Genomic DNA, 15,412 nt, shown 5'->3' with positions numbered 1-15,412 from the left:
GTAGATGTACTTACATTATATGTGTCGGTAGGTCTCCCTTGTGTAATACTTCCTCCGTTCAAAAATACTTGTCGAAGAAATAGATGTATCTAGACATATTTCAATCTTAGATACATCCATTTTGATCCATTTCTCCGACAAGTATTTCTGGACGGAGGGAGTAAATCATAGCATTCCCTTTAATTTGGAAGTCCAATCATAAAATTTCTTAACAATGGGTGCTTATACACCTATATGAGTCAAAGTGAATTTCATTTTGTATATTACTGTTGCCTACAGTACACAAACTTCTAAACTGAGGTAGCTTAGAACATGTGAGATCCAGAAAGAAATATGGATGAGGCAACATTCTACATACCAAATGCAATGAGCCGGCGGACAAACGGCGGGACCACGCAAAAACTATTTATCGCCGACTAAAACTTGGTGTAATCGCACTCGCCTATACGGGCCTGCTCGCGTGCTGCAGCCCATGCAATTCTTCTTTTCCTCCTTTCCTGTGTGTTCTCGCCTCACGTGGAGTTGGGTTTTCCTTTTTTTTTTCGTGTGTGACTTGCTCTAGACATTCATCCCAATATTTTTTCTTGTTTCTTTTGTATTTTCTTTTCTGTTTCATTCTTTTTTTCTTTGTTATTTTCCTTTTCCCCTTGTCTTATTAGATTTTCCTATCATTTTCATTAGTTTCTTTTGGCCTTTTCACTTATCGTGTACCGTAAGTTAATACCATGATGAATATTTTTAGTTCACAGTGATTATTTTTAGTATGCAATGAACATTTTTACATTTATTATTCAAATCTTTATGAAATAAATGATAATCTTTTAATACACTGTGAAATTAATAATACCTGAAGAACATTTTTGATACACATGTTTTTATAAAAATAATAAACAAAAAAAATTCTAAATGTATATTATGCTACTAGGCACAAAGAAATATATAGTATATATAGAGAGCAGAACAAGGTTCACTAGAGGTGAACATTTTCCAACAATCCAAATTTAGACGAGATGGGTACAAATTTGAAGAGCATGAATGAAAGCTTGAGAAGAAAAAGAAAGAAAGAATGTGAACAGGGCCCAGGTTACCGTAATCTCCTTTAAGAAAAGAAAAACAAAGACAGTTTTTTACTCCCCAAAAAATATAAAACAAGACTATATATGTGCATATTGATGTGTGGTATGTTCATAAATTTTTCAGTTGCGATGTACATAAAAAGGGGAAACATATGCATCAAAGTAGATTAATCTTTGGATTTTTGGAGCCGCGAATTTGTCTTTGTTAAGCTTACAAATACTGTATTGTTTAGTAAGAAAAGTTATGCATGTAGAGCACATCTATATATAAATCCATGGGGATTATTTATGGATATTTTGAAACTTCTATTTTCTTTCATTCCATAGAACTTGTGTTCAAAATACAAACTAACTACTTCTTCTCATGAAAAAAAAAGTTTCCTTTCCTCTATCTATTTAGTGAACCAAAAATCAAATGAATTGTTGCCTTTAACTTTCAGTCAAGATTGGCCTAAAAGGAGGGACAATTTAGATTCAACCAACCGCAGCATGCAAGGAAAATTCTTTTCACTCATTACCGTAAATTGTTTTTTCTTTGCATTGCAATATAAATATATATTTTACTTTAAAAATTAATGTTTAATACCATAGGTAGAATCGAGCACTAAAAGTTGGAGCTAGATTTCTTGATAATATTCTAGATCCTCAATTGTATAGCCACGGCGCACCAGTTCCCTGGCGATAGAATCCATTATTAGAGATAGCAACATGGTGCTCTTAACATTTTTATGAAATAAATGATAATACTTGTAATACGTGAAATTTTAATAGCTGAAGAACATTTTTGTACATATTTTTTACAAAATAGTAAAATAAATATTCTAAATATATATTTGCTACCAGGCTCAAAGAAATATATAGTATAGAGTAAAGAGTGCAGAACAAGGTTCACTAGCAGTGAACATTTTTCAACAACCCAAATTAAGGTGAGATGGGTACAAATTTGAAGAGCACGAACAAAAGGTTGAGAAGAAAACGAGAAAATAGAATGTGTATAAAGGCCCAGGCCACAGTAATCTCTTATAAGAAAAGAAAAACAAAGACTTTTTTTACTCCCCAAAAAAACTAAAAAAAAGAGACTATATATGTACATAGTGATGTGTGGTATGTACGTAAATCTTCCAGTATATATCTTTTCAGCTGCGATGTACATTAAAAGGGGAAACATATGCATCAAAGTAGATTAACCTTTGGATTTTTGGAGCCACAAAATTTTCCTTTTTAAGATTGCAATTAATGTATTGTTTAGTAAAATTATATGCATGTAGAGCACATCTATATATACATCCATGGGGATTATTTATGGATATTTTGAAACTTCTATTTTGTTCATTTCATAGAAATTGTGTTCAAAATACAAGGTAATAACTTCTTCTCATAAAAAAAAGTTTTCTTTCCCCTATCTATTTAGTGAACCAAAAATCAAATGAACTATTGCCTTTAACTTTCATTTAGGAATGGCCTAAAAGAAGGAACAAGTTAGAATCAACCAACCGCATCACGCAAGGAAAATTCTTTTCACTCATTACCAGAAATTGCTTTTTCTTTCCAGTGGAATATAAATATAACTTTTACTTTAAAAATTAATGTTTAATACCATAGGTAGAATCCAACACTAAAAGTTGGAGCTAGATTTGTTGATAATATTCTTTCATCCAAAAAGCAAGATATATATTCTCACTCCTGGTTGTATGGCCACCACACACCCGTTTCCTGGCAATAGAATCGATTTTTTGCAACTAGCTATTGGAGATAGCAACATGGTGCTCTTAAAATAAATGTATATATAGCTACAAACATGAGTGAAAGAAAAATATCAAAACATCTGTATCCTTTATGGCAGAAAATACAAATACTCCTACCAGCTTACTGCCTCCATTCTAGCTCTTTCTCTAAAACTGAAGTGCTACTCATTGTTTGCGTGTGATGATCAACGTGCATGTATTTGAATGCATTTAACACTTCAGAAATAATGGATATGGTTGCAATTGGCGTCATTTGAGGGCTGGCCTGACGCTGTCAATGCCGCCGCCTCGTAAAGAACAAAAGCTAGGTTCTTGTGCATACCTCCTGCCGGTGCCGTCGCCCGTCTGCCATGTCTCTAGTGGCCTTAGGGACATAGAGGCACGGTGGACCTCGGCCCTTGTTAGCGGGATGGATCTTGCTTCATGTCTAGATGTTTCTGTGAGGTTGTTTAGGGTTTGTGTCATGTTCAGGAATACGGTGTAGTGATGGCCCCCTAAAGATGGAATAAGATTCTTTCCGTCCGGCCGCCGTTTCGATGATGCTTGATGTGTTTTCGACGGATCTCGCGGGATTCGGTCGGTATTGGTATCTGGTGGATCTGCTTGGATCCACTTTTTGTTCCTCGTGTCTACAGATTGGATCCTTTCGATCTATACATCTCTTCATCGTCAATGTTTGTTGTTCTTGTGTGCTGGTCCTATGGGCCTTAGCAGGATGACTTCTCGATTATCTACTACAACAAGTTTGACCTGGCTCCGGTAAGGGAGGGGTGATGGCAGCGGCGCGCCTTCGGCTCGCTCCAGTTCTTGTAGTCGTCACTAGGTGGTCTAAGAACATGGTTATAATTTTTATGTTCTTTGTACTGCATGGCATGATGCATGGATCGAAAGTTCTCTCAACAAAAAACATCGATCTCACTCTTGTATTAAGGAGCAACATGCGTACGCGTACCCATTCTACGTGTCTTATTTGTAAAAAATGAATACTTGTTACAAAGTTACAAATATATTGTGCCACTTAAGTGCTTTTAATGAACCGATGCTTTTTGGAACTTATTATCCGCCGCTCGTTTAGACAAGAAAAATGCAAAGAAGAAAACAGGGAACCCATTCTACGTTTCTAGCTTATATCTGCCGCCCGAAGAAGTAGTAAGACGTATGGACTTCGCCATGATGGATCCAAGCTATATCCGTCCGCCGCCCTGAAAACCGTCCAAAACCCCACCGTCTTAACCAACTGACGACTCTTTTCGTCCTTCACACCAAATGGTCACGTATGTGCACCATGTTCTTAAGAAAGCACAATTTACAACTTCTTAAAGCATCTCCAACAGACGCCGAACGCGCCGCGCGCAAAAAACAGCTTTAGCACGCCTCCATCGTCCGGTTTGACGCGGTGCGCAGCGCTGGCTCCAGCAACCGCGCTAAAATGCAGCGCGCGCGCGCCGCTCCAGCAGCACGCAAAAAATATAGCGCGCGCTCATTCTACAAACTATATATATATATATATATATATATATATATATATATATATATATATATATATATATATATATATATATATATATATATATATATATATATATATATAGCGCGGTTTTGGTATGTTGTGATTCTGGAAACATTGCAATCGGAACCGTTAGAAACCTTCGAGATCCGCACCTTCCTCTTTATAAAGTTCTAGTTCTTTCATTTTCTATAAAAGGATTCTATTAGGGGCATGCATAGTCAGACCTTTATCCTATAGGGGTCGATGAGAATGGCAATGTGCGAAAAGTTCCTGCTCAATTTATGCATGCCTTTCTATATGTCAGTGCTCATCACATGATATAGGTGATTTTGTTTCGGGCATTTTTCATCCTTCCCCTTCTGCGCATCTGCCAGCCTGCGTTTTGCAGTACTGTGTGCCTGCTTTTTCCTTTTTTTATTACAATTTGAACGCAAGCAATGAATTGCCCCTCCTTCCCGTTTTGCACCACTCTCAGCCTGCGGTTTAGTACTGCTTGTCTGCTATTTGCCTGGAAGCTTGGTGGTTTCAATTAGTAACAGAGCTATCCAACTACCATCTTTTTACTCAATCTGTTGTTCTTACTAAACAGTTCAGATGCTGCTCTAACACTTCTTTTGATTCAGCGTTCTTTGTTACCAAGGACTTTAACCCTGAAGATGCTTAGCATGGTACAGCAGCGTTACCTAGATCAGCAACTTCTTCCACCTTGCCGTGATTTCCAGATTTTTCAGATTGCTTGGTCAAAATTCAGTGTGTAGCCATCGGGTTGTCATTTTCATTACCTATAAATTTGAATTTTTTTTAAGAACGCCAGATTTTTCAGATTGCTTGGTGATGCAGTACTAAACAGTTCAGATTGCTTGGTGAAATTTCCGCCCGTGAACACTGAAATGACCTGTTTGCAATTTGAGAACCCCTCGTGACGTGATTTCCATGTAGGTATTCCTTCAATGCCTGGTAATTGACAGTAGGTGCAGTCTCTTGCCAGTCTGCTGTGACCTGTGAGGCTGCTCCTGCCAATTTTTTCTTCTTCACATGTGACCACGCCACACCAAACACATCCAGCCAATGTGCTGTAGCAGATCTGGCAAAATACAAAACAGGATAGTGTCATGGCCGGCACACCTGCCATGCCAACCATTGGTGAAGACACTGAACTAGGCTCACAGGTGGGGCGATGGAGTTGAGTCGGGTCGACCTGCCAGCATTGTTGTGTGTTAGTTAAGTGTGTGTGTGTGAGTGCTGGGTCCAACCGTATGGTGTGGCATTTTTGGTTATATGGTGTGAGTCCTTGCTTTGTAAAAATTGGCATATAAACAAATCACTAAACTGCACTAATTATACTGGTAGCACAACATGTTTTTTTGCCTCCTTTTCAGCACCCCCCCCCCCCAAAAAGGTGCGTCCTGCTCTAATAGGAACAGAAAGAAATCATTTTCCCATGAGGCTTTTACTAGGTCCGTTAAACAATCAATACCAGTAACAAATGCTGACCATGCGATAAATGTTCGACACACACTTCATAAATTGTGAAACAATCAAAATAATCCCAAATGACATAATAATGAATACATGAATGTCTTGACACAAAAGAAATACAAATGAAACTACAATAGGTGAAAATAGAATTTAGAAGTGATATTTCACCTGAACCCCATTTTCGAAATTAACGCTTTCTCTTGTATGAGGAATTCCCTCCGCAAGTCGACGAATAGTGACCTCCAAGGCGACATTTCTTGCATGTCACCTCTTTGCTTTTTCGGGCCATCGAATTTTGGGCATTTAGGAGTGTAATGGCCAGGCAGACCGCATTTCTTGCACCTCCTCTGTGCTGATTGAGGAGTTTTCTTGTTTTCGGTGGTCCTAATTTGTTCCCCAGTCTGGCTTTGTTGGTTGAGCTCCGTTTCTTCAACCGCATCTGTGTGGACTGGTAAGGCATCATCTCCCTCGGAATCGCTTGATGTTACTGCACCAACAAGGTGGCAAGGGCAAGACCTTGTGAAATGGTCTCTAGATCCGCATATCGCACACTTCCTTGTGCTATTGCTTGATGCACCCTCAGCTGCTGACTTGAATCGCTTCGTTTTGGGTCTTCCTTTTGCTGATCTCTTTTCTGGTGGTAAACAACTTTGAGAACCTTGTGAGAACATGTTCCCCATTTCGTTCTGCAATCCTTCATCTGTTTGTTGATTATCTGTAGGTGTGGTCTAATTTTCTTTGAATCCTCGGGTTGTTACCTGTGTTGGCTCTTTGCTTGGTTGACCTGCATTGCCTTGGTCATTAGAAGTTTGTTCCTTTGTAATTTCCGCTGCTATAATCTTTTCAAGATCATTCTTCACTTTATCAAATGCCATTATAGCATGCTGGGAAGTAACCACACCCCTGTCAGCCAATTTTATTATCTCCAATGCCTTGATGTATATTATGTTGTGCATGAAAGTCTTCGACACCTGGATGCTCGCATCTTTCTGATAACACTTTAGGTGATCTGGCATATTATCTCTAGCGTCTTTGGTCCATCTCTTCAGAATGTACCTAGCTGGGATTTGGCGGACGCCAATGTGTATCATTACCTGAAGGACAAAAGTTCATTCAGTGGTGTGTATGAGATCTGACATCATAACTAAAATTGTTAAACCAAAAATTGTCATACCTTCAGTACGTGTCGACAAAGCAGTCCAGAGTGCTCAAACATTCCACACTCACATTTGAAAGTGTCGCTCTCCCTGTCAACAATAACATCATAAACAACTTTGCACCAACGCTGCCTTTGTTCTGCATCAGCATGCTCCAATGTGATTCTCCCATCCACCTGATTTCCCCTAAGAATGAATGAACCGGACTGATACAATTCCAGTGAAAACAGCTTGAACACGCCCCTTGTGTAGATTTTAGCTGCGTGTCTCTCTATTAGAAAGTTTGTTCTTATTACCTTCCCATCCTGAAACATGATCAATGTAGTGAGAATGAGAACACTACATATTACATCATTTAAAAAACAATGTAGGAAAGATATCAGGCGCACCTTCTTTGAGTGAGCGATTTCAAAGTCTTCCTCTTCACGTCTGTCGGCAAGCATCTTTGTGCACTACTGAAAAAATATGTTTATTGGTGCCGACCTGGAGACATAACACTTGAGCAGGTTGTTCATGCACTCGCTTCTTTGTGTTTACCAGTTAATATTGTTTTGGCTGGTTCTGTTTGGTTTACCAGTTAATATTGTTTTTGGTGGTTTGTTGCCCATTGCTGATAGGAATGTTTCAAATGCCCACTTGAATGACTCTACAATCTCTTCACGCAGGAAAACACAACCAAACATGCAACATTGATAGTGGTTATTGACTCCGACGAATAGACCAACTGGCATCTCATAGAGGTTTCTCTTGTAAGTTGTGTCGAATGTCATGGCATCTCTGAAGAAACTGTAGTCGGCCCTGCTCTTTTGGTGACACCAAAACAGACCGGACACCCTTCTTTGCTCATCTTTTTTTACTGCGAAAAAGAATCCAGTGCCCTCTGCCTGCATGCTTGTGAATAAAGCCAGTGTCTTGTTGATATCATCCTGACTACATTCTTGAGCTATGGACGCACACATGGATTTGAGAGACCTTTTACGGAATGGGACATCATCGTGTGAACCATGAATGTCGGCCATCACCCCATATACCTTGGTCAGTGAAACATTGTTAGAACGCAAGTGCCTAACAATGTCCTTCATAGATGCGTCGACGTACTTGTGGCACTTCCATAACTTTCTTTCACCGACACTGTCTGCCAACTCGTGGTTGTGTTCTAATACCACCTCTGCATAGTACCATCCGTCGTCGTTGGTGTGAAGCAACCTAACCATAGCAGGGCAGTTTGTTCTGCTAGACCTAGAGTTGAATTTTTTGCGAGTTCCCTAAATGCAAAACTCAGAGTCAGAACAAGAATATTATTATTGCCCAATCATACGCGTTTACTGTACTTACTTACCTCGCATGAGCACAAAAGGTCCTGCTTTGTCTTGAATCCGTGCTTGTTGATGTACTTATTGCCATGCTTGATACCAAAACCAATTTCCCAAGAATATGCATTGAAAAATTCGAATGCATCCTTCTCTGAGTCGAATTCCATCCCTTTAAATGGCTGAAAAACAACTTCCTGCCCAATCTTCCCAGCATTTCCAAGTGCTATCTCCATCTGGCTGCATCTGTCTGAACATGGTTTCCTGAACGCAGCGCCCTGTCGATTCATGTATGTGTGGTCATATAAGATGATTATAAATTGTTACAGGACGCAGCATACTAAGGCGACTAGGAATCTTAGAATTCACAGTACCGTTCTCTTCTTGTCCAACCTTCAGAGTTTACATCGTGTTCATCTAAATTAGGAGAAGCCTGAACCTTGCTTTCTCCCTGAACCGTGTCGCCTTGTAATACGTTCGCTTGAGTCTTGTTTTCGTCTTTTTTCGATAGATGTAAAAAAGGAAACATACAAGGCTGAGCATTCTAGATTATATTTAACGGTACATATGCATATCTTGGAGGAAAAATAACAAATCCACGCATCAGAATAGACTAGAAAAATACTATTCAGGTGATGGGAGAAAAAACGGCCTCGTAATCAATCCCAAACAAACTAGTATATACGGAAGCTCATGCGGCGCATCTTGTTTTTTCTAGATCTACCAGCCTAAAAGAATGAGAACTGTATAAGATTGACATGGAATACCTGAATCCAGACCAACTGAGCCCCCTCCATCACCGCCTGCTGGTGTTGTTCCACCGGACTGATTCATTTAGTTCGCCGGAGAACTCGCTCCTTTGGAAAGAGAAGAACTGCGGCCGTAGCTAGGGTTTGTGGATCGATATGACAAGATGCGAGGCAGGGACTTGCTGTGGCGTCTAGTATATGGAGTATTTTTGACTGTCCGTGACTACCTCTTTGACAAGCAGCGACCCCGTTTTGCATGGAAAGACAGACAAAATGCAAGGAGAGACGTACATCAATGAGCTGCGTGGAAAGACGGCCTGCAGGCTGATTCAGTGCATGCATGCTAGCTGGAAACACATACTACTAGAAAATAGTCACGGGCCTGTAGTTTCTCAGCGTCCTAGCCTTGTAGTACTGTATTTCGGTACAGTGTTTTACAGAAGCTTGCCATAGTATGTTTGAGAGTGCGCAGAAGAACACTTGGTACGCACGCTAGGACTTATGTCTATTCTTCCACAAGGACAAAAACATTTGACCGCTTTTGAGAAGCCACCATTTAACTGTGCGATGTATATCGATGATTTTTTAATACACGACAGAAAAGGTCTGTAAGATGCTTCTTTATCGCTCACCTGGTTGTTAAGTATATTGTTACATTCTAAGTTTATGAGGTAGCCGAGAGAGAGCTAAGGAGGAACTGCTTTCAACGCCACGCTACGCCTTATAACACTTAAGATCCACGACAACACCCCTAGGAGGGAGAATATGCTAAGCACTGCCGTTGCCGAGTTCACAATGGACAATGGTTTACACTTGAAACCCAGACGATGTCTTGAAGAAGAAAACGACGCCCGTGAGCGTCATCATCATCGGTGACAAAGCGCAAAGCTTTTGCTTGACACCTCCCCCGAGATCTCCAGGACAAGCATGGCAAGGTCAGAACTCCATGTCTGGATCAGGGCATCACTATTATCGGAGACAGAGTGCACGCCCAAGCCACCCGCTACTACCTCTCACAGCTCACACGACCAAGAGGAAAAGCCATTACCACCGCACGGTGCCCCTCGGAGAGAGCATGCAGACCGCCATTCGAGGTCATCGCCCTGGCATCCATATCCAAGACAGCACCAACCGCCCAGATCATGGTGCATCCACCACAAATAGCCCGGCATCAGAAACAGAGTCTGGGTCGACGCCTCCACGGTAAGAGGCGCCCACGCTCGCAACTCAAGCCATCCCTCATGGATCGGGGGAGACACAACCCCGTCACTACTGACGGCCATCGTCCAGCATGCTCGCACGAAGCCATGTCAGTGGTCTTCGGCACCGATTGGCCCGACAGAGTAGTGGAGACCCGACCACCACCAACGACCACCGCATCCGCGAGGAAAGGGACCTCAATGCCTGGAGACACCACCCGGACCAAGCCCACCATCACCTACACGAAGCGGGAGCTCTGACCCGTGTCGAGCCTCAAGCCAATCCGGTCCAGCCCCAAGTCTCGGCCATCTCCACCACGCAAGCACCTCGTGCCACCGGGCCAGACCTAGGAGAAGGGATGAGCTACCAGCACCCACACCAACCGCCGTCGCCAAAGCCGCTGTGGCCACCTCGCCTACCACCGCAAGCACCCAGTGGTCCAACTAGATCATGGCAAGGTGCAGGGCCCCCCTGCCCTGAACTAGCTGCCAACCCACAACTCCACACTGGACGCGCAGGCTGCCACCCACCACCAACTCCAGCGGCCACCATCTCCCATCGGATTACAACCATCGAGGCCCACACTACCCACAACCCACGCCACACATAACCAGATCCATAAGATGTGCACATGTTCTCTCTCCATTGTAGTCATATCGATTAGCACACGAATCAAATGGATACTAAGAGGGGGAGGGTGGATTGAGACCGACTATATATGTTTGTGTGTGAGAGAGAGAGAGGGAAGTGATTGAGACTGATAGAGTGTGCATGTGTGTGTGAGAGAGAGACAGATAGAGAGAGAGAGAGGTGGTTGATGTACACAATATTATACTTAGAGCTATGATATGCATATGCATAGAGAAATAAATTTATGAGTTTTTTCGGTGCAAAGAAATAAATTGTTGATTCTGTTGCCATATTCTACATGCCACAATTATCAAGAAAGCGCCAAGTGACCGCGACAAAAGGTGCCAGTCATATTCAAAAACGAGTTCATGATATGCAAAAATAAAGTTTGCCCTACTCAATACGAGATCCACAAGACACGGGTATTTCCCCCAGTTGTAGTCATATCGATTAGTGCATGAATCAAATATAAAAGAAGGGAAGGGGGTGCACGCACCCCTCTCTATCACTCTCTCATTATGGCTCGCTCTCTCATGCACATACCCTCTCTCCTAGTAGCTAGCGATCTATTTCTCGCTATCTCCTTGAAAAATTAGAGGCCTCTTTGATCCGTAGGATTCTAAAAAGATAAGAATAGAAAAAAAAGACAAGATTGAAATGTCATGCTCATCTCAACCCTACAAGATTTTGCTTTGTTTGATTGAATCATAGGAAAAACAGTGGATTCCTTCAAAGAGGATTGAGTGGATGCTAGAAATCCTGTAGAAATTAGTGCAAAGAAATTATAAGGAAAATTCCTATAGGATTTAATCCTATGAATCAAACAACAACATAGAAAATAATCCTCAAGGATTCAAATCCTCCAAATTTCCTATGATTCTTTTTGAATCGAAGGATCCCTACATGATATGGACCCGATCGAAGGAGCCCTACACTCCTAGTACCACCTGTTATTGCCCCTGTCCAAAACCCTTTTTGTTTCTATACGTGGCAATGCGTAGGCGACCAAGTTCACCGGATACCCACCATGAGCGCTAAGGCCAACTCCAATGCAGACCCCTAAATGGTACGGCCGCGTTCGTTTGGATCCAAACGGACAGACTAGCCGGCCCAACGCGCATCCCCATCCTCAAATCCCGTCCGTTTTTCGTCCGCTCGCCCCATTCATGGTGCAAAGTTGAGCGAGCTTTGCGGCCGCGCGGACAACGAGCGAACGGGCACGCGACATCCGTCTCCGGCCCGCGTGTCGGGCACCCAACTACCGCCCACCTATCCTAGTCAATAAGCACGGGTGGTTGGGCCCGCAAGTCAGCCACGCAGACGGCCCCCGACCATATCTTTTTTAATGCTGGAGCTGTGGACTTCCACTGCCAATTCCACCTCCTCGTCCCCATTTGCTTCCCTACCATTGCCCTCTCAATTGGAGACCGCAAAACCTAGCCGCCGCCCACCTCGCTCCCAACCGGCCATGGGGTTCTGGAAGTGGCACCCCAGCAAGAGGAGCAAGCACGACCACGAGGCGAGGTCGTTGTCCACCTTGTCTGGAAGCGCGGGCCAGCCACTCCACCTCCCCAGCCTCCTTCTCCATCTACCCGTTGCCGGCCGCGCCACGCTTCCGGTCGTACGTGAAGGTTGAAGTGTGCCGCGCGCTGGTACTGGGAGACCGGCACACCGCTTCCATGGTCAGACGCGCACCTTCCTAATGGGTGGCATCTGAACCCGGATTAGGTGCTCATTTTGCCCGTCCCGGCGACTGGCCGTGTCCACCTCCAGGAGATCGCCTTCCGCCCGCCCGGGATGTAGTAGAGCTAGAGCGCGGGGCGAGGCCAGGAGCCGATGAAACCGCTGCCGCCAGTCACGCAAACGATCCCGCCCGAGATGCAGTAGAGCTGGAGCGCGAGGGGCGAGCCGGGCTTCCCCGGTGGCCGTGTCATGGAGGAGACAGGGGGCGCGGCGGCGGACACGCGCAGGGTGACGGCCGGATGGGCAGGACGAGTAGGGCGGCGGCCTGGACGAGCGGGGCTGCGGCGGCCCGAGTGGGTAGGGTGGCTTCCCGGATGAGCAGGGCGGCGGCCGGGGACGGACGAAGCGGCAGCCGGGAGCGAGCCATGAAGGTTCTGATGGCAGTTGGGCTCTCGCCAACGGTCTTTCGCATATACAGGACACCCTCGGGTTGGCTCCGAAATCCTTATTTCACATGTTCGGCGGGGATATTTTCCGCGCCCCTTCAAAAATTTACAGGTCGGAGTCATTTACGAGTTCTATTCGGGTCGTTTTTTCCGCCTAAAACTGTAAATCGGTGGTTATTTTACAGTTTCGTACGTTTTAAGGGGTTTGCTAAAGATACTCTTAGAACAGCTTCCACAAACAAAAACTACTTTGTATCTAAAGGGATGGTCTTGAGCAGCACTGCAGTTGCTAAGCCACATCCATCAACAAGACAAACTCTTACTTTTGGATACTTTCTGTAAAATAATTCGCCACTTCCATTGAGTTGTTTTGCTGCCTGTGCCAGCAATATAAGGGATTAACTATTTGCCCTGCTCACTTTATGTGCACTAAACGTTGGCAACAGATTTGTTATTGTCCTATTAATTACATAAACTAGAAGGAAGATAAAAGTTATGCCTACATCTGTTTTGTCATTATGCCCTAATATGTACTCCCTTTGTTTCTTTTTACTTTGCATATAAGATTTGATCAAAGTAAAACTTTGTTAACTTTGACTGAGTTTATAGAAAAAATATTAAAATTCACAATATGAAATCAATATTGTTAAAAGCATCATGAAATTTATTTTCATACCATATATTTTTAGTATTATAGATGTTGATTTTATATTCCTACAAAGTTGGTCAAACTTTACAAAGTTTGACTTTGACAAGATCTTATATGCAAACTAAAAAAAATAGATGGAGTATTAAGCAGTTCAAAAGTCAAATGTTGTGTTAAAGCACACAGAGAGAATTACGTTACAATAGCATGGCCATCGTGCGTGCTTTAACAGTCCTAGACTGACCACTAGGAGGTCAGGAAAACCAGTACGTACTCGTGAAATCGGAGTACTATAGCAAGCTAAAGTAGCCTTTGACCTGACCACCATTAGACTGGACTAGTGCTGACGCGTCTGTTGTTCCAGTCTGGAACTCTGACACTAAGCAAAGAAATTTGTGGTCTCGTGTATACATGGAGGGTTTATACATGGGCACACACACGCACGACGCAACGCCCGGACGACTCGGGCTTGCTCAACAGAATACCAGCTGCGGCTACTACCCAAAACACCAACGGCCTCGGACTCTAACGTGACACACACGCGCCGGCACCGCGACACAAACGCACACCCGCCACGGTTTATTCCTAACAAGCACAAGACTAAACCAGTCCCTGCCGTGGTTTGATAGTCGGCGCTGCCGCATGAAGCTATCATTCCTCCCCACGGACAGCAGGAGTGTGGTGACGGGCGGCCTCGTCGAAGAAGGTGATGCCGTCCTCACCTCGTTGAATCCCTCCAAACTAAACTAAAGATTAGGAAAAGATCAGCAGAAGGTGGCACCGTGGTGGCGTGGTCTCATCGGAGTATATCCATTAATTTTATTGCTAGTATATTGGGTCAAATGCGACAGACAGTTCGTCAATTTATGCAATTTTGTAAGGGGTAATGAAGCGTGTTTATGAAGTTCTGTAAGGGGTAATAAGCGGATCATTAGTTGGGTTAGAGGTGAGTGGAGGGGGCAAGAAAAAAATTGCAACAGCCTGCAATGATGGACCCGTGAATGACTGAAGCCTCTGAAGATTTGTGTGATGTAGGGATACTATGCGCCTCAGGAATCCTGACAGGCGACAGCTACGGCTCAAGCTTTTATCCTGGTTTTGACCATACTGTTTTGGTTCAGACTTGTGCAAGACTGACGCTAGGCCAATTTGAAGAAAGTTGTGTTAACTAGAGGACATACACTAGGCGTGTTACACACACAATTGCTGCACGGTTGACCGAACACACAGACACATGAACGGCTATTCTAGGACATAGTTAAGATGGAAAGTATGGATGCACATTGCTATATTTGTGTGTATAGCAAACTAAGGTGCAGCCAAGGCTGCCTTCTGAAACGAAAAGATTCAACTTCTCTAGTTGTGCTTTTGGGTGGAAGTGAAGGAAAGGTAACAAAACCACTGGTTATGTCTGAAGATTAATGTGTCAACTGTCGAAAATAGAGTGCAAAACTGAAGCTGGATTTTCAGAGAAATAATAGGACAGAAATCATTCGACACAATGGTGCATGTACAACTGAGATAATTGAGATGAGGTGAAAGAAATCTGGTAAATCCATTTGATAACAATGCGTCTAATGCAGTACATGGCAATGAATATGTTGGTTACAACATGATACAAATCGTACCATAACTGAAGATACCGACATAACAAAAAATAGGACTACATACTACTAAACTTGATGCACATAACCAACGCAGGTCCTCCTCGCTGCCTCCCACATAACCAACACAGCAAAGGAAAGGCCGTTCATGGTCTATAGAATCTGACGACCGAGGCC

At 43.3% G+C, this 15,412-nt stretch overlaps 1 protein-coding gene and 1 long non-coding RNA gene across 2 annotated transcripts; both read right to left on the bottom strand.

Annotated features, from left to right (window-relative positions):
- Positions 1-6,538: 6,538 nt before the first annotated feature.
- On the bottom strand, positions 6,539-7,629 carry LOC123082348 (protein FAR1-RELATED SEQUENCE 12-like). The gene is made up of 3 exons (XM_044504699.1): positions 7,357-7,629; positions 6,985-7,272; positions 6,539-6,904 (listed from the first exon to the last, which is right to left on the bottom strand). The coding sequence occupies exons 1-3, from the start codon at positions 7,408-7,410 to the stop codon at positions 6,539-6,541; spliced, it is 708 nt and encodes a 235-aa protein (XP_044360634.1). The 5' UTR covers positions 7,411-7,629.
- A 632-nt stretch (positions 7,630-8,261) lies between these two features.
- On the bottom strand, positions 8,262-9,273 carry LOC123100019 (uncharacterized). Its single transcript, XR_006448331.1, has 3 exons — positions 9,045-9,273; positions 8,652-8,775; positions 8,262-8,555 (listed from the first exon to the last, which is right to left on the bottom strand). It is a non-coding gene; the product is annotated as an uncharacterized lncRNA (long non-coding RNA).
- Positions 9,274-15,412: the final 6,139 nt, after the last annotated feature.

Source organism: Triticum aestivum, chromosome 1B, assembly GCF_018294505.1.
Source record: "Triticum aestivum cultivar Chinese Spring chromosome 1B, IWGSC CS RefSeq v2.1, whole genome shotgun sequence".
NCBI lineage: Eukaryota > Viridiplantae > Streptophyta > Magnoliopsida > Poales > Poaceae > Triticum > Triticum aestivum.
The sequence above is the reverse complement of the archived record's forward strand: the minus strand, read 5'-3'. Positions and strand labels throughout refer to the sequence as shown.